The sequence below is a fragment of the Pyxicephalus adspersus genome, chromosome 8 (genome assembly GCF_032062135.1).
Source record: "Pyxicephalus adspersus chromosome 8, UCB_Pads_2.0, whole genome shotgun sequence".
Taxonomy (NCBI): Eukaryota; Metazoa; Chordata; class Amphibia; order Anura; family Pyxicephalidae; genus Pyxicephalus; species Pyxicephalus adspersus.
Window position 1 is genome coordinate 6152532 of NC_092865.1, and position 25348 is coordinate 6177879.

General features: G+C 39.3%; 1 protein-coding gene across 5 annotated transcripts in view; it reads right to left on the reverse strand.

Annotated features, from left to right (window-relative positions):
- Positions 1 to 283: 283 nt before the first annotated feature.
- KANK4 (KN motif and ankyrin repeat domains 4) overlaps positions 284 to 25348 on the reverse strand; it is a gene marked incomplete at its 3' end in the record, with an annotated part of 85673 nt that continues 60608 nt past the window's right edge. For all 5 annotated transcript variants that reach the window (XM_072419389.1, XM_072419387.1, XM_072419390.1 and 2 more), the window contains 6 exon segments: positions 284 to 484; positions 5863 to 6005; positions 11873 to 12092; positions 15824 to 15911; positions 21865 to 22062; positions 24613 to 24733. In XM_072419389.1, coding sequence (XP_072275490.1) covers positions 284 to 484; positions 5863 to 6005; positions 11873 to 12092; positions 15824 to 15911; positions 21865 to 22062; positions 24613 to 24733 — 971 coding nt within the window.

Here is a 25348-nt window from a genome sequence, read left to right on the forward strand (position 1 = left end):
TCCAAAATATGAGTTTAACTGAGTTTTGCTAATGTTTCTATGATCTGTAGTGTTTTCATTTGATTCCCCACAGCAATTAATATTAATTAGTAAATAAATAACCAGATTTGTGAAAAAAGGAAATTTGAATGGTAAGTTTGTGTATATATGCACCATTCAATTGAAATGTTTTTGTAATAAATTAAAGTTATGTTATTGTAGTTAGATGCTTCCCCGCTCCAGGCAGATCAATGATGATAATTGATTGCTTAGCAAGATTACTTTCAGAACTTTATGATTTTACCTTATCTATTAATTCCACATTGCAGTCTGGATGTGACAAAATAAGCTTGACGATTTCCACATTTCCTAGCTGGCAGGCGATTATTAAAGCGGATTCTCCATCTTCATCCTGCAAGTTTACATCTGCCCCACACTCCAGCAGAACTTTCACCATGTCAGACCTGCCGTGGCTAATCCCAAGCATTAGTGCTGTCTGTCCACCCTGAAAGAAAGATCCCAATATTAAGTTCTCACATGGTTTGCCGTATTTTACCTTCAAAATAATATTCATGGTTTCATTGTATATAGCTCGAGGAAGGAAACTAAGGAAGGTCCCAAAAGCCTCTGTAATTGCTTACATTCCAAACTATCTTTTTAGGTTAAAATATGCATCATGGGACCAGGAAAAAACAAGTATTAACACAGCATACATTACAGGATGTAAACACAATAAAACTGAACTATGGGATAAACAAATATTGTCTAAATTAAGAGGCATAGGGATCCTTACTTGACTTTTGCTGTGCTTTGTACATTTCTTTTTGACCTATGCACTAATTTAACATAATCCAGTATGTTTGTACAAGAGCAGCCTGCAATAAAGACCAGTTACTACTGCTTTCTTTCTTCATGCAGGGTGACTAGTCTTGCTTGGTCTTTTCCAGGGAGGAGTGAGAATGTCTCTGGCATTCTTGCAAAAATTTCCTCGCACTTCCAATGGTACCGCAAAATTTCGGTAAAAACCAATTTGGCGAAACCATCAGAAGAGGGAAAGGAGGATTCCCAGAGTTGCATTCTGCCCTGGAAATCTCAGTTTTGCGATCCCCAGGGCACTAGAGGTTAATTAACGGCCACGGCTGCAAACATTGATGAGCTCAGTGTGCAATCCCCGGAGGACTAGAGGATAATTAACCTCTAGTGCCCCCGGGATCGCACACTCTTCTCAATGAATGCAGCCACAGCTGCAATCATTTAGAAGATGCCAAGCAAAGGAGAACCTCCTGACATTGCAATATAAGTATCTCTTACAAATCATACATTTGTTACAGATACAAATGTATCATTTGTAAGAGATACTTATATTACAATTTCAGGAGGTTCTCCTGTGCTGGGCATCTTCCCAATGATTGCAGATGTGGCTGCATTCATTGAGAAGTGTGCGATCCCCAGGGCACTAGAGGTTAATTAACCTCTAGTGCCCGGGGATCGCAGATGATTTCTAGGGCTGCATGATCTTTCTGTTCAGCGAGAGCTCAACCTCTCGGCCAATCAGAAGGCCGTTCTCTCTTACATTTTCGGTAAGCGAGAAAGGCCCGATTCGCCATGAGATCGAACTTAATATTCTTGCTCGCTCATCCCTAGTCTTCTTTTCCATCTGACAATATGGGTTTTGAGCAGGCTCTCAATGGGCACTATTTATAAAATGGTGAACCTAATATTGCCTTAAACATTCCCTGGTGGGAATCAACTACTGCCATTGAAACACATGGACCTGGAAGTTTCCAACAAGGGAATGTTTAATTCCCTGTTTTATAAATAGAGCCCATCTGTTCACTAACAATGTAGGGCTACAGGTTCTGTTTTGCAGGAGATACCATTGGTGTCTGCTACCATAGCACACACCATCTTAAGCTATGTACACATGTCAGATGATTCTGACCCGACATAAACAATTGTGCTCGTCTAAGGCAAAAATCAGATATGTGTCCTCCATGGCAGATAAATTCACAACTGATTGGAAATAATGGCTATCCTAGATTGTAAGCTCTTTGGGGCAGGGTCCTCTCCTTCTCCTGTGTCACTGTCTGCCTCTGTCTGTCATCTGCAACCCCTATTTAATGTACAGTGCTGTTTAATACTGTTTTTGATTATTAATAATTAAAATATTATTATGATAAAATATGCATTTCAATGGAGAAAATCACAGCAGGGGGCCACTTGCTCTTTCTCCCCTCTCCATAGAACAAAATAGTGCCGTGTGTACAGTGCATGTTCATTCATCCACCACTTGAAATGATAAAGAAAGATCGTTTCCAGCAGCAATCATCTGATGTTCGTTGGCCATCTGTACAAGATGGGGCTGTGGGGGATTGCTCATCCAAAGGAGAAGCCTACAGGAGTGAGGGAAGGCAAACAAAATTGTTTTTATGTGTTCCTAGACCTCTGATCCCTGCATGTGCAACAGGAGTTATATTGTGCCAAAGTCCCACTTTACAAAATACAGGATCAGTCAGGTGGTGTTTGCAGAAAAGGAGAAAGTGATGTCTCTTCTGTAATAACCTGTCTGACCTGCTTGACTGCGCATGCGCATGTGCATGCGCAGCTCAGCGGTGGTTGCAGGGAAGCCTGACTTGCATGTGCCAGGGATGAATGAACTCCTACGCTTCTGCAAGGGAATATGGCCGAGGATCATCTCCATGAAGAAGAAAAGAAGGAAGATGGTGTTACCCTGCTATGGAACAGGGATAGGTGGGTTGTGCGGGTTTAGCACTGCTTTAAGCTTTAGAGCAAGAGAAGTTCAATGATGAGGTTTACATACATAGGGTGAGTGTATCATGATGACTGCCAGACATATTCAGAAAGCAGACAGCATTGACAGCCTATACATTTCTTTTACCAGTAGAACAAATCAATCTCTTGCTAACAAGAGAACATTTATAGATATAGCAGTTTATATATTTTAGGTAATGTGCCTGTCTATTGCACGGGATACTTCAAAAGACTTTTTCCACGGGTAATCAGAATATTGGATACAGGAAGGAACAATCGAGCAATCGTGAATTTATTCATATAAATGAGCTGCCAAAACAAGTACTCAGTGTCTGGGGAAGGAATTCATTTTGTACAATTACCATTTGTACTACAGCTGGAATAAAATAGGAAATTGTAGATCTGTGAATTATTCAAGCCTCAAAATATTCAAATCAACTTCTAGAGATAACTGTGTTTTTCAGCAATTTATTGTAATGGGGGAAATACAAGGGCAGTGATAAAGAATAGAAATAATGAAATATATACAGTTCTTAATATAACAAAACACTTACCAGAGGTTTATGTTTGTTTTAATAAAAACCTGTATTTATATTGTTATTTGCTATACTAAACTAAATATGCCATGGCATGCAGTGTATGCTGTAATTTAATTACACATGTTGGGTCTACAATACAGCATATCAAGGTAAATTTCCCCAATAGGGAACAGATGGCAAAAAATCAATACTCCTCTTCTGCTGCCTCTCTTGAAAGATCTCTTCATTGGCTTCCATTTCACCAGAAAATTCAAATCAAAATCATGTGCTTTTCCTTCAAATCCCTCCACAGTTACTTCCCCACTTATCTTTCTGGCATGATAGAAAAATACTCACCTAGCCACTCTCTTCGCTCCTCCAATGACCTACTAATGTTTTCCTCACTCATAACCTCATCACATGCACGGCTCAAAGACTTTTCTAGAGCTGCCCTTACTCTCCTCCTATTTGGCTTGCTCCTACTTTCTGCTAATTTAAAAGAGCCCTTAAAACCCAACGCTTCAACCTCACCTACCCGTCTTCTTCTGTCTCCTAAACAGTCACTACTCCCCACCATTACATTTCCCTATCCTCTTCGGGGCAGGGTCCTCTCCTCCTCCTGTGTCACTGTCTGTATCTGTCTGTCATTTGCAATCCCCATTTAATGTACAGCGTTGGGTAATATGTTGGTGCTATATAAATCCTTTTTATTAATATTAATGAAAAAAAAATCAATAAAATGAAAATCACAAAGGTTTTACCTAGTCATCATTAAATTATTAAGTTGTCCTACAAAATTAAATGAGGGGGCAAAAAAAAATGGCTTTCGAGATATTTTGAATTTCACATGTGCCATAACTATGGACATTTACCTGGGTATTTTTAACAAGCCATAGAAGAACTTTAAGTCATCTCTGAGCTTTCTAGCTGCTTTTATTGTGAAATATTTCCAATGAATATTCTTTAAGATCACAACAAAAACTCTGGAGACAGGTTCAGTTGGTTTCTAACAGCTTAGATACATCTGCTGGTTATTTACATTAGAGGGCTAGCCAGCCTAAAACTTAAAGTGAACCTAAACTAATATTTTTACCTTATAAAAAGGGTAGACAACCCTTTATATAAGGTAGCCCAGCCTTCTGAGGCTAAGGGGGGGATTGCTATAGGCGAAGAGTGTGGCGTAAGATTGGGGGACTGGCATCCGGCGCTGGTGCTGGACCAGGGCCTTACATAAAGTTTATCTAAAGCCAAAACTTTTTTGGCAAGTTGTGTTTGTTTATACATTGTTAAATCTCCTGTCAGTTTTAACGCAAACATTTTTCCTCACTACCTATTGTGTGGAGAAAACAATGACTGTGACAGCAAAATGTGGTGATTTCCCTAAAAAATGTTTGATAAGGAAAGCTTTCAGGCGGAAAGGTCAGATGATAAACAGGTAACCCATTGTTTTCAGATTCGGCACAAATTTATTAAACAGGTGCTAGTGAGAAAGAACGAATTTATGACAGATTTAAATATCCAGATTGAAGCAAGTTATAGTTAAGCTACGTACACACTTCCAATTATTATCGTTGGAAAACGAACGACGAACGATCCTGCACGATATCTACCAACGATCGTATAGCACCGATCCTGCACATACAGATAACGACACGATCGTTCGTAGATATTGTACACACAATAGATACGATCGTTTGAGCGATAGAGGAACTATGTGCACGACAGAAAGTGAACGAACGTTCGTTCATTACGCATGCTCAGACCATGGACGATCAACGAACGATCGTACACACAAACGATGGTCAACGATCGTCGTCCAATCCGATCCGCCGGTCCGGTCGTTCGTTTCCAACGACTTTCCTCGTTCGTCGGCGTCGTTGGTTACTTTTTTTACGAACGATTTTTGCCCAAGCGATCGTTCGTCGTTCGTTCGTCGTTCATTTTGAACGATAAAAATTGGAAGTGTGTACGCACCTTTAGAAAGTAAGGTCACATGGTTTTGCTATTATACAAATTACTAATTCATGGACAAAAATAATTCTTTTTCCACCTTGTTTTTTTTTCATTTATTATATTTCATTTATTATATATATTATATTTGTTGTCCTTTATATGTACCCCCTTTTTTTTCTTGTGATATTATCATTTATTGTTTTCTGCTATGTTCTAGTTGTTGTTCTATATCACAATGATTATCATACTTTTTGAAACCCACGAATGTGGACGATATAGTATGTTAGAAGACAATATTGTTCAGTTTTCAATGTTTTATTTTGTAATTAAATTCCAAAAAGATTTAAAACAAAATGTGTTGATTTCCTTCTTAGATTATTGTTACCACAAATGTTCTTATTAAAACCATCTGTTTTGGTGACATTAATATAAGTTGGATTTTCTATCACTGTTAGTTTTGGTTCTTGTGGTCACCAGGATAAATAGAAGGATGATCTTTATAGTGGGGACCTAGACAGCAATAGAGTGCTGAAGAAAGTTCTAACCCATTCCCGCTCTATCTTTATAAGGTTTTAGACTTCCTTTATAGAAATGCAATGAATATGTAGACATTTTATGTGTGATAATGTATTTGACATACCTGGGTAGCGGAGAGATTGACATTGCCAAGACTAAAAAGGGACTTCACAACTTGCATATCTTCATCTGTTTCTGCCGATGCTAAAGGGGTGAGCATCACGGGAGTGTATCCCGCCTTATTCTGGTGGTCCACATCACACACTCCTAGTATAAAGAAAGAAAGCTTTATGGTAATGTTTTCTTAATGTACTCATCACACCTTCCAAATGATGTTAGAGGTTAATACATTCTAAGTTACCCACGTTTAGCACAATCTACCTCCTGTATTTCCAGTTTCTATTAGAGTAGATATTGCTGTCCTGAAGAACTTACATTTAGCATGCACACAGACATGGCCAAGAAAAGTAGATACAAATAATAACATTGCAGCTAACAATAATGAATGCGTGGAAAGACGTCTCTCCATTCTCAAACCCTGCTCAATGAGCACTGCAATACATCTGATGGGTAAATGCAGCACATGCCATAAAAAAGAAAGATAAATACAGAGGTCAACCAAAATGTGTGATGCAAATGGACAAAATGCAGTTTTTTCTACTGGAAAATCATATATGACACAAGTTTTGTAGGTCATGCTTGAGTCAGTCCAAGATAATTTTGTATTTCCATACAAAGGGCTCATTTATCATGAAGTTCAGTTTATTTAGGTAAATAGTCCTGGTGCTCTGAAAATGTTATATATCCATATGCCCTCATGTAAATTCAAAGAACTAACAGAAATATGATGCTAAAGTTTGGGGCTATGCAAGAATGATTACAAAAAAAGAATGCACCATATATGTTTGCGATTTTTTTTATCCAATGGCAGTAAATGTTATACAGTAACACAAAGCATGGCTGCATGTTATTTCATAATAGTGTTTCTTTAAGTTCTCAGTTACAATTGCTTTCTTTGAAATACATTGACTTTCAAGGCAGGTGGTTGCATACAGCTGAGTACTTAGAGACTGAACAGAACAAGTTTCTAAACTTGGCCTCTCTGATCAATATCTGAAATATTGGTTTCCTTCTAAAACATGTCTTACTGTGTTTCACATTTTTCCTGCTGGCTTCCCCGGGGCCTCACTTTTCTTAAAAGCCCAGAAATGTTTCTAATATGCAAATACCAGTCCAGAGAGAAATGCACAATTGATAATACTTTAATGAACAAAACAATACTTATAAAGCTTATCTAAAGTCAAAAATGATAAAACATCTAGTGGTGGACTGGTCAAGTCTGTTTACTAATTCTCTATAAACATGAATGAAATGTACCTGTAATGCACAAGCAATGTTCTATTTAGATCCATGAGACGTCAATGCATAGATGTACCCACTCTGGAAGTAGATTTTTACCGGAAAGGAAGAGGAGACTGCAGAAGGATGCCGATATCAAAGGGGTAAGGAGGAAATTGTGATCATAGCCTAGTTATGGTGGCTACAGAGGGGGATGTAGGAGTTTCCATTGTAGGCTTCTATTGTAACAATCAAAATTTGATAAATCAACACATTAAACTCTATTCTTTTATCATAAAGATAAAAAGACTGGAATGTAAAAATCTAAAAAGCCTGAGAATGATTTGGTCACTGTAGCTGAAAAGAACTTTTTTTTATACTGTGAAGTGCAGAATCGTAGCTTTATTGTTTAAAAGATTTATTTAAATCATTGTCAAAATGATGCCTATGAAAAGTGTGAAATTGTCAAGCACTAAAGTTCTGGCCGGCAGGAATTAACTGTTCCTTCTAAAGAAAATTCTAAAGAAATCCACAAGTGTATGATACAAACACTGAGTGAAAAGTGCCATTCATCTTGAGAAAGTGGTAACTTTCAGAATGGAAATTCTATGATGGAAGGTACAAAGAATCAGTAAATGTTGGTTTAGAAATGGGCTGTGACACTACGACACATTCAGGGAAAGATGTTTTTGTAGCATTTTGAGCAAACTAGTGATCAGTTTTTTGAATGTTTAACAATGTTGAAGAAACATGATTACACTACTATGATCTGGAGGAGGAGATGAAGAAAGACAAGACTCAAAAGGTAGCAGCAAAATACAATAAATGTCTTTAAGAATTTGGTGTTTTAGTGCAGTGACCATACACTTTAGAGCACCATCTGACAGATTCCTGTTTCTAAATCTTTCAGTATCCATGACTAGACATCAACATTTTTTTGCAAAAGTTAAAGAGGTAGCGAGTTTGTTGAACTTTGGGGTGAATATGTGGAATAGCTTATACGAGGGGACACTGAAAAGTTCCTGGCTTTGCCCCCTACTAGATAAAATAGAAAAATGAGTATGGGGGCATATAGCAGCCTAATATTTTAGTATGTAACTATGCAAATATCAGGTCTTTGTGATTCCTAAAACTGTTTTTTCTTTTAGTGAGAAGCTGTGATGGCAGAGGCACAAGAAAGTTTCACGCCGTTGGAGTTATGGGCCATCATGAAGTTTTTGTTTCTCTAGTCAAGTCGGCAAGGGACATTCACACTGAGATGTCACAAACACTGGGGGAGAAGTGTCCTTCCTACAGCATTGTCATAACCTGCATATCTCATTTCAAGACTGGGCATTTCACCATTAAAGATGAGCCCCGCAGTGGGCGCCCCCCAACCTCAACTGACCTGGCAACTTGAGATGCTGTCCATGAGCTGATTATTGGGGACCGGCGAATATCCACAAAAAAGATAGCCCAGATACTTGACATCTCACGGGAGCGTGTTAGGTTTGTTGTCACCACTATCCTAGACATGCGCAAGCTTTCAGCGAAGTGGGTGCCGAAATGTTTGAACAGTGATCAGAAAAAGGAACGAGTTGAAGCATCCAAAGCTGTTTTGGCCCATTTTGAAGCTGCACAGGACTTTTTGGCTAGGTTAGTGAAGAGGATGAAACCTGGCTCCACATCTATGATCCTGAAACCAAGGAACAGTCAAAGGAATGGCACCACAGTGGGTCCCCGAGGCCGAAGAAGTTCCGAACCCAGAAATCAGCAAAAAATGTCATGGCTTTTGTTTTCTGGGACAAAGATGGTATTCTGTTGGTGGAATACCTACCTCAGGGCTCTAGTATCACCGGACAGTATTATACAAACCCCCAGGACCAGCTGAAGGAGGCAATTAAGACGAAACGCCGTGGAAAGTTGACCAAAGGGATCCTTTTTTTGCAGGACAATGCACCTGCGCACACATCCAATGTTGTGGCAGCCAAATTGAACACCCTGGGTTTTTCTAATTGGTCCACCTACTCTTCCTTCAGACTATTATCTGTTTCGGAATTTGAAGAAACACCTTAAGGGGCAACGTTTTGAGGACATTTCTGACGTCAAAGATTCTGCTGAGAGCTGGTTTGCGGCCCAACCAAAGGACTTTTATTTGAACGGTCTTTCTGGGCAAAGCCAGGAACTTCTCAGCACTCCCTTGTAAATTTATGACTCTAGGTTCTTCCTTTTTTGGTTGCACCTATAACTTTTTAGCACTCACTTTTAAAGGGGCCCAATATAAAATGGAAAGTGTATAGAACATTTGAAAAATAGATATTAGCAGTAATATTAGGTAGTAGTCAATGAGACTAGCAGTATAGCAAATGCTATAGTAAAATTTTAGAACTTGGAATTTAGCGTAAAGGATGGAGTAGAGTTTAGAATAAGGCTGATCATTCACAGGCCAAACTTGTAGTGCAATTGAATATCAACATTTTATCATATTGACCAATAATCAATTTTTGTTCACACCTTTACCGAGATTGATTAAGTAATAATATATTGATCAATTTGCATTATAAATCAGTTACATAGAATGAATACTAAAGAATCAACCATGAACTGCATTACAGTCTATAGTAGTAGGAGCGACGATTTTCAATTTACAGTCAACATTTATATCAAACTTATCGACTGAATCTAAAAACATAAAAGATAATTTGTGTATGGCTAATTTCAATTGATAAGAAAGTAACGGAATTCTGGCACTGAAATCAGAATTGTGTTGAATGAAGCCTTGGTCAAGTCATGGGCCTTCCAAAAACAAAGCAGTTGACTAGATTGACTGAAATTGATTCCAGTAGACAACACTACACAGGTGGTCTACCTTTTAATAAATTACTAAAGAATGTAAAGATTTGATATTCATCAGGGAGGTAAGATAAGATCCAACATTTTCAGCAAACCAAATGAACACATCTGCTTTGCATGAGTATAGCAAAAAAACCTCACTGAGTTAGCAGGCTGTATTTTAGTTTAAAATTTTATCATTTCAGTTGACAGTTGACTATTACAGCAACCCTTTTTGGGAAAAGACATGGCAAGATACTGCAAATTGCTGTTATTGTGATTTTATTTACCAAAACACTGCCATGCAGTTTTGAACTAGCCCGCAGTAGACCTGTTGGATAATTTATAAACTCATGCAGCCCTTTGCTCTATCTGAATTTGACATTCCTGACATACAGGATCGGCCATTGCAATAGCAGATGATGGCTACAGTTCTGTGTAGATTTCTGAGGGTGAATGGACGAATGGTTTTTCAATGTCTCTCCATGTATATATCCAGCAAACATGTCAAGGTTACTAAGCACATGATTAGAAGTAAAAAACAAGACTATTACCTATCAGTGAACACGTTTCCAGTTAAATCAGACATCTCTGTTGCAATTTTCTGCCTTGTTACCTGATCCGGCACAGATGTCAGCATGAGGGGTTCCTGCCGCTAGCAGACACTCCGTCATTACACTGAATCAGGCTAAATGCATCAATTACGGCTGACTGTTTATAAATGCTTAGTGGCAATAATGGGGGATAAATGCTGGATGTGATCATATGCAAACTATCACATTTCTTCCCTGCAAACTCCCTTTGTAAACATTGAACCATTTTGTATGTATATGTTAATTTTATGGCAAGTGTGAAATAAAACAGGAGTTTGTCCCTCATTTAATGCAGATCTATGTGAGTTACATTTCAATGCTATATTTTTACATATTCAGCTTTCTTGAAATTGACCCACAATTTCAAATTATATATGTAAATCAAATAAAGAATGTAAATATGGACCTATACTGCTGTCCCCCACCAAACAATGCTTTGATGAAGCAAAATCATCAATCATTTTGGTGGTTTGTTAGCTGACCCTCACAATAGACTTCTACACAGAAATGGGAGAGTTTAATCTACTAACCTTTTAACAGCTAATACTGGTATTTCAATTTTAATATTTGGGAGCACCTGTCCTGAAGTTCAGGTACTTCCTGGTTATAGGGTGACAACTGTCTTGCCAACAGCACTCTTGCATCTCTTGTAATGGCTGTACTGTGTACTGTTACCAAGCGGTGAACAGCGGAAGTCCAGTACAGAGTTTCATCATTTCTTGCCTTTTATATCTGCCCAGAGTTCAGCTTCTAAGTTCTAAGGCTGATGCACTGTGCATGGTTATTACACAGTGTGGTAATTGGTACCCCAATTATAATGAAAGAACCGCAAGACTTATTTTTTTGCCTGGCTTTATATGACTGACTAACCATTTTAACTACACTGTTGTAACTTAAATGTTCACTTTTAACCACATCGTAGATTGTAAGCTCCTTGCGACAGGGTCCTTTTCTCCTCCTGTGTCACTGTCTGTATCTGTCTGTCATTTGCAACCCCTATTTAGTGTACAGCACTGTGTAATATTTTGGTGCTCCACAACTACAGTTTATTAATAATAATATTAATAATACATTAAAAGGAAAGAAATTCTAGCACAGTGCCCCACTGGTTAGCACTGGGGCCTTTGCAGTGCTGGGTCCCAGGTTAGAATCCTGGCCAGGACACTATCTGCATGGACTTTGCAGGTTCACCCGGTATTTCTGTAGGTTCTCTCCCACATTCCAAAAACATGCAGTTAGGTTAATTGGCTTCCCCCCAAGTTGACCTTAGACTGTGACATATGACTAATGTAGGGACATTAGATTGTGAGCTCCTTTGAGTTAGTGACTTTGTAAAGTGCTGCGTAATATGTTGACACTGTATAAATACTGGATAATATTAATATTTCTCACCTGTGTCAAGTAGGAGCCTGACAATAGCAAAGTTGGAATGTGACACGCTGTAATGCAAAGCAGTATTCCCATTTTCGTCTGCAATGTTGACCACCATCTGCAGTAGTTGGGGGCTGATCGATCTGAACTCATCCAGATAAACAGATGCCAGATCTGGGGATGACGATTTCTGGCTTGAGACTCGGAACCACTCTTGGCAGACGGTGTACAGCGTTTGTCTCTACAACATTGCAAAAGTTATTATTAGTTACCCTCTCTGGCCAAATTGTGATGTCTAATGCTAAACAATTCTGAAATAACCACAAGCGAGAAATAACCACAGCACAGCATTCTAAGAGATTCAGCATCAATCAAATGTTTATTGCATCTGTGAAGCGTATCTCTCTGAGGCTTATTCAGATGTTTATATTGAAATTCCCTGCAGAGTTCAGCTAGAAGAGGTGTGAGGTGAGGTTGGATCAGAGATCTGGAGCACATGAGGGCCTTGGCTCTAAAGGATCATTATTCTTAATTTATACACTAAGCATAATGTAACTAAAGGCTCAGATAGTATCACTGCTAAATCATTGCCTCTTGAGCAATCAAATTAAAGGTAAACTCCAGTCTTCCCTACAGTTTTGCACAGTACTACAGACTTCTCTTTTGTACCTAAATGGCTTTCTCATATTTTACTGCACGCTAAGCTTCTCATACTGCATTAGAACCTGCAGCATATCAGAAAGAGAACATTCTATTGGAGGATGTCCAGTCTCATACACCCCTTTTCTTCCTTGGCCTGCCACCTTCATTCATTGAATTTCAGGTCTTTCAATATTGGAGGCTCAGTATCATATGTGGGTATTATCTAGAGCAGACGTATTGCAAATACTAATAACTTCCTCACTCACACGCACTGCTCCAAGACTTTTCTAGAGCTGCCCTGACTCTCTGGAATGGTCTTCCTCGTCCTATTCGGCTTGCTCCTACTTTCTGCTCATTTAAAAGAGCCCTTAAAATCCAACGCTTCAACCTCACCTACCCGTCTTCTTCTGTCTCCTAAACCCTCACTACTTCCCACCATTCCATATCCCTCTCCTATTGTGTAATACTTCCTTCCCCAACCTTTTAGATTGTAAGCTCTTCTGGGCAGGGTCCTCTTCTTCTCCTGTGTGAGTCTGTATCTGTCATTTGCAACCCCTATTTAATTTACAGCACTAAGTAATGTGTTGATGCTATATAAATCTTTTTTATTATATATAATAATAAATACAGTATTACAAACGTGCATATCTTCTTATAGTTGCATAAGTACCCCAAAAAGCCTGGTCACTGCTTGCATTAGAGCCTATGGGGTTTTGTGAGGTGTACTGAGCCAGGGGCCCTGATGCTTTCAGGAAGCTATGTATGGCACCCTCCCAGTGCAAGATGCATTACACTACAAGCGGGTAGTGATTGAAATGAAGATAAATGACACTATTTTACAGTGGCAGGTTTGCTTTAAACTGACTTTAGGGGTAACAGCAGTTCTCAGTGTGACTTACAAGATTACACTACCACAGATGACTGCACTTCTATCTCCATTATAAATATAATGAGTATTACCAGCATGAAAAGTGCTATTAATAGGAACTCTCCTTGCTAATCACATGAACTGCCAGACCAGTTACATCACTTCTTCTGTAAAGGGCAAACAAGTGAAACAGATCAAGAGAGGCTTTTCATTTACAGGCCTCAGTAGATGGGAGGATTAAAATGATGCTGAACTGATCATACATCTCAGTGAAGAGCACAATTACCAGCTACGACACAAATCGCAAATGTTCTTCCTCCTGTTTAGATAATTGAGCTTATTTAAAGAGAAACTTCATGCATTCCTAAAGTTTCTAGATTTATATCTTAAAGTGATCCACCCAAACCTGATCTCTGAGCAAATGATAACCCCGCTCCAATATGTTTCCCTTCCCGGTCACCTGATACTCTACTCTGGATTTTCTTCTCCATTTGCAAAGGACAAGGGGCGCTCTTTGCATCTGGAGGAAAATAAATGTATTCTGCGGATAAGGAAGGAATTCTTTACAGTATGAAATCGGCTCCCTCGGTGTTAGGAAATGCTCATCTGGCCGTCGGCTCCGTGCTGTGTGCCATCGCAATATAAAACACTGTTTTTTCTGTCCAGAGATTGGAGCAGCATTTGCAACAGACAGGAGAACTAAGATAGCAGCAGCCCCTGCTTCCCTTTAGCTGTGCAGTCTGATGGATTTATGGCATCCCCAGCATCCATTGGTAGGCTGTGCACTGCTTAAGGGGATTCTAGAGGCTGATAAGCTCATGACTCCTGCATCGTCAATGACTGCTGGGGCTTTATAGCTTCTCTGCTTCCAGTCTTCTGTGCCTGTTATAGCGTTTGCTGGGCTTACCTGTGTTGGAGTAACTTTTGAGTATTTCTCAGTTACTGATCTGTGCTTGTTCCTGACTATCCATTGAACTCAGCCTGGACCGACCTTTGCTTGTGACCGAGATTCTGTTTTTTGCCTTTCCCTTTGTACTTCGCTTGGTGGACTAATCTCCTGTGTTTTTGACCTCAGCTTGTTTTTGGATTCCCAGTCATTTTTTACTCTGTATCAGTGGGCTCCTGGTCAAGTGCCGATCTATCTCCAGACAACATCCCTTACGCACCAAGTCCTAGGGGCAACTGAGTGCTGGGAGACGCAACCAGTCTCCAGGGCTGCTATAGGTGAAGACTGCGGCTATAGATTGGGGGACTGGTGTCTGGGGAATACTGGTAGTGACCTGGGCCTTACACTCAGGAAGTAGTTTCAGCAAGTGCTATAGATTGCTTTACGAAAAAGCCGAATGATTTCTAGAACCACAGAATATAACTGGGGATTAAAGCTTTAAAGTAAAGACAGCAGAGACTGTTGATTAAGGGAACGTCTGATTGCCCCACATGGTTAGGAAGGAATTTTTTCCCCTGTTGGAGCAAATTGTACCAGAGTTTTTTTTTTGCCTTCCCCTGGGTCAACTATGTCCATAGGGTTTTATATCTGGCGTATGTTTATTTGCCTAGTGGTTGAACTTGATGGACTTTTTCAACCTAACAATGTAACTATGTATTTCTGTTTCTCAGAGGTCCTTTTTTTTGGATGTCCATGTTACAACAAATGACTCAAGATATGAACTCTTTAGGTTAAAGTCAAATAGATGCTGGATGCAGGAAAGCATATGGAATTCATGCTGGTAAATTGGCGCTCCACACAAGCTACAACCACCCTTCTATTGAGGAAGCCCTCTAGACATAGCAATGTAATATATAGGCAGCTGCAAATCAAGATCATGCAATCTTTCTGTTATCTTTAGCACTATGTACTTCTTCACTCTCTCCCTCCCTGAACTATACTGTACAGTACACAAACTGTAAAAGGTTAGATACTTCAACTGCCTACATTATCATTTGATGTATTACAAACCTGCATACATTTTTGCCTTTTCTTGCCTGTCAGAAAGTAAACTTTAATAGGAGTCTGGTTTCTACTGGCAATAGCTCAGCATAGGCAGCCGAAAAATAATGAAAAATGATTTTCAGTCTTTTTCAATGTACTTTACAACACTGCAATCTTGATGATGTGGAACATACAAATAACCAAAGCAACCCAATTTCCCTGCCCTGCAGCAACAGCAATCAAAGTTGAATTGTGATTGTAGAGAGTTTTCTACGCAGTCCTGTTATATTAGCCCTTTGGTATTTGTGTCCTTCTGCATGAGCAGGAAGTTTGTAGCCTTATGAGATTAATTATACTACAAATTCTATTAACAAGCTTTTGTCTTTAGCCTGCAACACAAGCAGCAAACGCAGCATTTTTTAATTAAAAATCCAATCGTTACACACTGCTGTGATCTCTAGCCGGGAGCAAAAGAAATAAAGGCTAAGAGATTGAATCGAGGGGAATGAGCAAGGAGGGGGTGCATCCATACCAGTTTGTTATCTGTGGTGGTCCTCAGTTCTGAGAGATGACTGCTGAGGATCTGACATTCACTGCGGAATGCATCACCCACCGAACACCTACAAAAACACAAGAGACATACATTTACCTAAATGTATAAGTGTATATTATACAGCTTTTATAAAGTGTAACTATGTTTAAAGTTGATGTAAAAACAAACCCTAAAATCATAAAAAAGTTCCATGAAAATATGCAATATCCTTGCATTATATATATTAACCTTGAGGCTATTCTAACCAGGGGAAATAGCTTGTGCCAAGGGCAGTGTTAGAAAGCACTTCACTTACCTTACCCCTCACTCCATGGTAAGTTAGTGCTCTCCTCTGATACCAAGGACAGCCCCTCTTGGTAATCTCATTTACAATGCTGGACTGCTGTTCTTGCATTGTATCTGATTTTGTCACAGTGCCTGCTACCGATAGAGCCAGAGGGACAGAGAGAGCACTTGTGGGATTCATCATTATATCTGCTACTGGGCTCGTCAAAAGTCAATACATACTTCCTTTTATTCTACTTCGTTCCAGGTATCATTCGGAGAGACTTGAGGCCATCAGTATATGACAACTTACAGTTTTTATAAGTGTATCATTCCCTTAATCATGGCTTGCAATTGACATTGGAGCAGCATTGCAAAATTGTCACTTGGCAAGAAGTGTTTCAGTCCCCGACTGCAGTTGAGCGCAAGTTTGGGAAGCTTTATGGCCGTCACACTGCTCTTACACAATTTACGCTATCCATTGCAAGTTTCTCAAACCAGGATCTGATCTTAACAAACCACGCAGCAGAAGGCCTGCTACTACCACCAGCGATGAAAACCCTAAACTCCTGGAGCAGGTGCTCACGCAAAGCCAGGGAAAGTCCATCCGGGGGGCTGCACTGGAACTCGATTCAGCGGATGCTTCAGAGAGTGATAAAGTTCTACCCGTACCAACTTCAGGTTGTTCAAAAACTTCAAGTGGAAGATTAGTAAGCTCATGTGCAAATGTATGAGTCACTCCTAAACCATTACCAAAATGACCCTCAGCTCTTGAAAAACTTATGGTGCAGCGACAAGTCTATCTTTCCTGAACATCAAGTTTCCTGATGAATCGGTCAAAGAGGTCCCCTTGAATGGACTCCGTACTTCCCCAACCTTACACCTTGTGTCTTTTTTTTTGTGGGGCTGTATCAAAAGCAAGATGTATACCACTAAGCCCTGTAACCGGTCACAGCCTGAGGAAAGAATTTGCACAGCCTGCAGCAAGGTCAGAGAAGAGATGCTGCAAAACATTGGAGAGGCTTGTGTGGCTGAAAGTTATTGAAAATGGAGGAGCTCATGCAAAGGTATACAACTAGTCTTCAGGGTGTTTGAACGTGATGGCAAGCCTAGCAAGTAAAGCTGCAATGACTGCTTTGTTGATGCTAAAAAAAAATGAATAAACTCAGTTTCTTGTGTAATTTTTAGGAATTCATTAAAAGTGTACAGTAACTTTTAGAACACCCTGCATATACACACTTTTTTTTTATTCAATGTTCAGGAGCTGCCAATCTTTGTACAGTTCTGTTTTCCTAACACTGCATCCAAGTTTCAGTCATTGGTATGTGAATTATATCACTGACAGATTCCAAAATACAACTTAATGGACCATAACTGTTGGTTTTCCTTGTTTCAACTGGACCGGGTGTTTGGTATAACAATCGCTCCCATCTGGTACTTCTACACTAATTGATTAGAGAAGACTGGGAACAATTACAGTAACATACTCTTGGCCATTATAGCATAAAGCAGCAATTCAGTAGATCACTGAGTACTATTTAGCATTTTTACCCATCAGAATAGTTCCATACCACTGCAGGTTTTATCACATGGTGAGAATACCTCCTGCACATTATACTTTAAAATTCTGTGTACCCAAAATGCAAATGTTAAAGATTATTGTGCAAGTTATTTTTACCTTTTCATATGCTGCTAGATTCCCGCTGGTAAATATCAATCAGAAAAGCATGTGTTGGAAGCATTTAGATAAAATATGGGTTCAAAAAAAGTAACAATTTATAAAAAAAATAAAAAAAGGACAGAAAAAATACCAATTCTACACCTCCATAAGATGTATGATAAAATATAAGAGAATGGTATGAATATGTTGCAGAATAACACAATAAATGCAATTCAAATAACTTGTACATTAGTGAATTGTCTGTAATGCTTTTCTTGTAGACCTTAGAATGTTGTCACAGAATTCCTAGTAGAAGTAATGTTTTTTTTCTAGCTCTAAAAGTCATCAGAACAAAAGAACACATTGAGTACTTGTCGCCATGTTCTTATATTACAGGCATGAGTAATGGGTCATCCCCCCAGCTGTGAAAAACCTACAAATCTTATGTCTGAAGGGCATCATGTTGAGCAAGTATTCACAAAACATTTGACAAGCTTCAGTCAGCTTTCACTTTTGTAACTACAGCTGGTCGGATTTACAAACCTGTCACACTGCCCGGCTATGGAAAGTGACAGATTTATTTTCAGTTTCAGCTATTCAAATTCCTATGCTGCCTCTCTGCTTAAAGCTTGCCCTCTGGACAACAAATCAGCATCATTTCTGCTGATGTATTAGAGATGTGACCCTGAAATAAGGACAAAGCAATGTGGTCGTCCTGGTTGTGGTGTTTGTCAGAGGTTTGTGCACCACAAGAGTGGCTGAAAGTGTGTAAATCACATGAGATGCTGATGGTATGCAAACCACAAGAGTGACAGAACAAAATTATGTCTTATTTTGGCAAACTGTATTTATTTAAATAGAACCAATCAGGAATGGATAGCTGATATAACCTACATCTTTCATGATTGTTTCCAGCAAAAAATGAGTGACAGATGAATGTTCTGTTCCATGGAGACTCCTTGTACACACTTATCTCTCGTCTGAACTTCTGTAACCTCCTCCTCTCTGGTATTCCACTAACCTGACTCTATCCTCTACAATCTATTATAAATGCTGCAGCCAGACTTATCTATCCTTCCCACCTACCTACCCAATATACGGCCTACCCACCACTCCTCTTCTGCTGCCTCTTTGTAGTTTTCTTCATTGGCTTCCATTTCACCTTAGAATCAAAGTCAAGCTCCTGTGCTTTGCCTTGAAATCCCTCCACAGTTCTTGTCCCACTTACCTTTGTACCCTGATAGAAAAATACCCCCCTAGTTGCTCTTTTCACTCCACCAATGACCTACTAATGGCTTCCTCACTCATAACCTAATCACATGCACAGCTACAAGACTTTTCTAGAGCTGCCCCAACATTCTGGAATGGTCTTCCTCATCCTATTCAGCTTGCTTCTACTTTCTGCTCAGTTAAAAGATCACTCAAAACCCATCTTTTTAGACTCACCTACCCGTCTTCTTCTGTCTCCTACCATTCTATATCCCCCATCCTATTTTGCGTTAACTCCCCCCCCCCCCCCTCAGATTGTAAGTTCTTCGGGACAGGGTCCTCCCCACCTCCTGTGTCACTGTCTGTATCTGTCTGTTATTTGCAACCCCTATTTAATGTACAGCGCTGAGTAATATGTTGGCGCTAAATAAACCCTGTTTAATAATAAAAATAATAATGGAAAGGGGAGAACAAGTGAGTGGCACCCCTCTGTGCTCTCCACACTTTACTTGTATTGTCGTTCATTTTTGGTCATTCATGGATCCATCAAGACAGATCCATAAAAGACATTGGATGACCTCTGTACACAAATCGGATTCTCGCCCAAGATGAGCCGGACTGTATGCATCAGGTGTCTGACGTCTGCACATGTCATACGTCAGATACCAAGTGTGTTGTTATTCACTATAAAAGCAGAACTATCAGCCCATAGACAAGAATAGAAATTCAGATTATGCCCACTGAAGACTTGTTCTCTTTTAGCAGTTTGCATTGACTTTCAGTTTTAGACTTGACATGAACACAGCTTACATGCTCCGCATTTCTATGAAGATTTTCTATTGAAGATGAAGAAGAAAAGGATTTACTAGCTAAGATCAAACAAGGCTCTTGAGTTTTTTTTTTCTTTAAGAGTGGCCTTTCATGACCTTTTTTAACATGGGGAAACCCTCAAAATAATGCAACCTGCAGCAGAGCCAAACGGCAACAAACTACCGGGGCCGCATGCGGCTCTTGAGCCGCTGGTGGTGGCTCCCTTCCCTATTTACCCCAGCCGGCGTTAACACTTCTGTCGCCGGGGTAAATAGGGAGCATTCCCCTTCCTCTATATGCATTGCAGAGGAGAGGGATTTCCCTTCGGGGGGCATTCCTGGTGGGGGCAGAGCCATTTGCGGCGGGACTCAAGAGAGAGTCCAGCCTAGTGTGCTCCTGCCCACCCCTGAAACGCCCTAGTGACCAAAAAAGATTCCTAACCTCTGCCCTAGAGAAACCCTAGTTGATAACCCCCCACCCACCCCACACACTCCTATTGTGTGATACTTCTCCCACCTCTTAGACTTTAAGCTCTTCAGGGCAGGGTTCTCTCCTCCTTCTGTGTCACTTTCTGTATCTGTCTGTCATTTGCAATCCCTATGTAATGTACAGCTCTGTGTAATATGTTGGTGCTATATAAATACTGTTTTATTATTATTATTATAAATAATAATAATAATAATAATAATAATAAAATAAGCACTGTTTTAGATGTCTATTTGCTTTAAAATAAAGTAACCTTCTTTCTGTCTCTCTCCAAAGCAGTACCTTTTCTGCACCACAACATGTCACTCAACCTAGGTGACCAACAACATACTGGGCATCAAAGGGGACGCCGCCCCAGTGCCCTTCATTCATGATGGGATTATAAGAGAGAGGCATTGACGGTGCCCTTTTCTGCATAACTGAGGATGAAGAATTGATGAAAAGGACCCTGCAAATCATGTGAACAACCTTAAGACATTAAAAAGTAAGTAAATAAACAATAAAAAGAAAATAATATACAGACAGGGGGTCTGCAGGAAGTGTGGGGCTTGGACTGGAGTTCTCCTCTAAGGCTTTTATTGTATATATAACATAAAAACTCCTGTGCTGTTTGACTGGTAAAGAGTTAAATATTTCTGTGCATGTCTAACATGATTTTGGAAACATTTGACAATGATGTATATTATTTCAAAAGCGGCCATCCCTGATTTGGTTTATGAAACAGATCACATCTGGAAATGATTTTGCGAAGCAGAAAACGTGGAAATAATACAGCCGGGGCTGATATGTCAGTTAATGGCTTTACAAGAACAACAAGACTTCTCCTGAAACATGAAGACAAAGAAGAGTTCCATTCAGAAGCTATTCTGGAACCTAACCCAATTCTAAAATGCTAAAATATTTGCTGAACAGTCAAGTTTTTAGCAGCAGGAGGTAAGAGCACTGTGAAATGAAATCATTTTTAAGCCCCGGTACATTTTTGGGTGAATGGTGATTGGAGGGTTATGCAATGAGGACATTTAGGTGAATTAACTTTTGAGCAACTTTTGGAGTATTACAGAATTTTCAGAAGTCTTGGTCACCACATCATATAGAGTTTTAAATTACAAAATAAAAACCAGGATCACACGGTAACTGTAGTCATCTGGGACTGATTGGTCAATATCTGCCTATAAATGCCAAGGGTAAAGGGGGAGATTTTCCCTGTACTAACAGAGTTTTTCCCCCCATAAGTAAAAATTAAATAATATATATATAATTATTTCCCAAACATACACTTAAGAAGAGATTTTAGAACCATCTCATACGTTAAGGTCTAACACACAGTGTTTCTAGACCTTTTTAATATGGGGGAACCCTTGAAATAACTTTGAGGTCTTCAGGGAACCCCCTATAATTACTATATCCACAGCTCACTGTATAATAGTGTGGTGGTCAGTGGGAAGAATTCCTCTTACATTGCAGGCCATTGGGAAGGAAGAATATCAAAAATGTCATTGGGGTCACTAAAACTGATCTGAGGGGCACAAATTGCACATTGCCCTGGGTTTTGCCCTAGCAACCTCTGAAGGATACCTGGTATAGATCATACCTTCTCTGCTGTTGGGTCTCTGATCCCGTTGGTTCTGGGGATTCTTGTATATTCTCCTCTGGCTTCTCTGTTTCTGCAATAACTAGATTGTCTATCTGATTATTTTCAGCATCTTGTGTTGAGATTTCAGTCTTCTCAACTTCACCATCTTCATATTCCTCCGAGGAGCTGGAGTCCTCACTCGACGTTGTTTCATAACTAAAGACAACATAGTGGATTAAAAGTCAAATTACAATACAACAAGAATGTAAAAAACAGCACAATTCCTGCCTGCATATGAGTCATGTTTCTATCTGCTGTATACTGTATTTTCAAAACTGCCACATTTGCACCAGTTTTATTGTAGAAGTGACTGGAAAAACTAAAAAAGACCACGCAATTGAATGTTCAAAAAACATGCAGTTAGGTTAATTAGCTTCCATCCAAAATTGACCTTAGACTGTAATAAAGACAAATGACTATGGTGGGACATTAGATTGTGAGCTCCTTTGAGGGACAGCTAGTGACATACTATGGACTTTATACAATGTTGCACAATATGTCGGCGCTATATAAATACTGTGTAATATTAATAATGTAAAACAATAAAAAAAATCTGCATTAAAACATGTTTGTATCCAGCAATTGCAAATATTTTCCTTTTCATATTATAATGCAATCATTATGCATAATATAATTTTTTTTGTATTTCTTTTAGAGGTAATGTGTCCCTTTAACATTTTGGCCATGTTAGATCAGTTATTACATAACGTAAAGGTCTGCCAGTGTCCGGATTAATGTTTCATTGTATTACTTAATGGGCGCGGACATCCTGAATAATTATCTCCAGTGTCCCAAAATGGATCAGTGTCCTGAGCTCTCTTCTCCCTGTAGATTTTAAAGTAAATATAAAGCCAAAATAGTTTGCTTTTAATTTTTATTTTGGGTTGTGTAGGTGATCTAAAATCTCTGCCCTGTTCTTTTAACACGTAGGTTTTGTGACCTTTTAAGAAAACCTGTTACTTTAAAATAGACAAGGGAACTGGATTTCATAGTAATACAGCAAGGGCTAAGGCTTTATACACATGTCAGATGATTGTCGTCCGATAATCGGCTCAGGGCTCATATCGGACAAAAATCTGGCATGTGTACAGCGCTCGTCATTGATGGATCCGTCCTGGAGGATCCATGAATTATGAATGACAAAGGATCATAATAAAAGTGAAGGGGAGAAGGCGCAACCGGGTGCCGCTCCATCATTCTTCCCCCTCCCCGCTCCATAGAGCAGAATGGCGATGTATGTACAGCGCTCGTTCCCACATTGTGCACTCTTTTGTCGTTGGAAAGGATCGTGACAGATCCCTTCCAATGACAATTATTGCACGTGTAAGCCATCCAGGATTTCGTGCACTCTAATTCCAAAAAAAAAACAACTCCATGTTAAGAGACTTGGGCCTACTAATACGACCAACCTGTGGACATCTCCTAAAGGCAAAGGTTCAGCTGGTGGCAAATATGTTCACAAAATGCGTCCAAATGTCTCAGACAAAAAACACCAACTAGTTTCACAGAATCAGTAATTCCCATCATTCATCATGATTAGTTAAAAGTACAGAACACAGCAAGACCTCAGCATTTAATTAGATCAGTAGGGTCAGCTCATTAGCAAAAGACTCTGGACAATATCTCAAAGTCCTTCAAGCTGAAAGTTATAAATCACATCGTCAAAAAAAACTAGCTGGGTTATGTGTAAAGAAATACACTGCTTTAACTACTGTTCAATAAAAACTTATTTTTCCCCAGATACTAAAAAAAGAAAAAATTGAATTGCATGGTTAGCTGGGACAATTTTGTCTTTGAGACCTAAAACACTGGTGGCCTTTGTTCAGGATCACATTTCCTATGCAAGAAAATATATATTTTTTATAAATAAATATATATATATATATATATATATATATATTCCCTTTTAATTCCTTTGTTTCTCTTTTTCCCCCATTTTTAGAACACTTCCAGGTCCTGTCACTTTCACCCATGCAACATCTCCAAAATCCGCCCCAACCTGTCCCCAGAAACCACCAAACTCCTTGTACACTCTCGCCTCTGGACTACTGTAACCTCCTCCTCTCTGGTATTCCACTAACCCGACTCTCTCCTCTACAATCTATTATGAATGCTGCAACCAGACTCATCCATCCTTCCCACCGCTCCTCTTCCGCTACATCTCTTTGTAGTTCTCTTCATTGGCTTCCATTTCACCTTAGAATCAAATTCATCTCCTGTGCTTTGCCTTCAAATCCCTCCACAGTTCTGCAGAGTCCTCTCCTCCTCCTGTGTCACTGTTGTTTATGAAAAAAGCCCTTAATATTTTTGGAGATATGGATGTTTTTCCCAATTGTACCCCTCTATAGCTTTTCTCTGTTGTTACTTTTTGACCAAATGTCTTTTTGGTTCTGAACCTAAACTGAAAAAATATATTAAAATGACCCCAAACTAATATAGTTTCCTTTTAAACAGTTTAAACAAAAAAAAACAGCTTCTAAATATAATTGCTACACATGACAGTAATGGATACCCCAAAACAAAACTGATGAGTGTTAAATATTCATCAACACTTTATTGACGTCCCTGTGAACAATTTAATAACATGGGTTGGTAAAAAGGGCCCATATGGTACAGCCATTGTCTAATTTTTTTCTACCTGGCTCAGCCCTAGTAAGCAATCAATGGAAACTGAGTATCACTGTGCGTCTCCGATCTGATGCTTACCCACCATTGACCCCAACAAACTGGAGGTTCTTCTTAGCTCGAGCTTCTCCGCCTGAACTCGAGCGTCCACTATTCGTCTTTTTCTTCATTATTGACTTCAGGCTATTTAAGGGGGACGTTTCTGTATGAAAAATGTAGAGATTAATTAGCCGAATTATAAAGTTACAGATGATGGATATCTAAAATAGGTAACTTAGATAGGATATAGTGTACCATCAATTGGTTTTAAAGGTGACAGCGCTGCGTAATATGTTGGCGCTATATAAATCCTGTTTATTAATAATAATAATAATAATAATAAAGGTGCCCCCCTTTGAGTAAAAAATGGAAATGTGGGAAGAGGAAAAATAAGAGAGGGGGTTTGTTTAAGGGCCTATAGATATATTTGTATTAAGGTGGTCTCGTGGTCATCAAGTTATAGTAAGTACAAAATACACAGTGAAACATTCATAAATTATTATTATGCAGTATTTATGTAGCACCATCATATTATGCAGGGCTGTACAAAGTCCATAGTCATGTCACTAGCTGTCCACAATCTAATAACCCTACCATAGTCATTATTACAATCGAAGGCCAATTTTTGAGAGGGAGCCAAATAACCTAACTGCCTGTTTTTGGAATGTGGGAGGAAACGGGAGTACCCAGAGGAAACCCACGCAAACACAGGGAGAACCTACAAACTCCATGCAGATAGTGTCCTGGCTGAGATTCTAACCTAGAACCCAGCACTGCA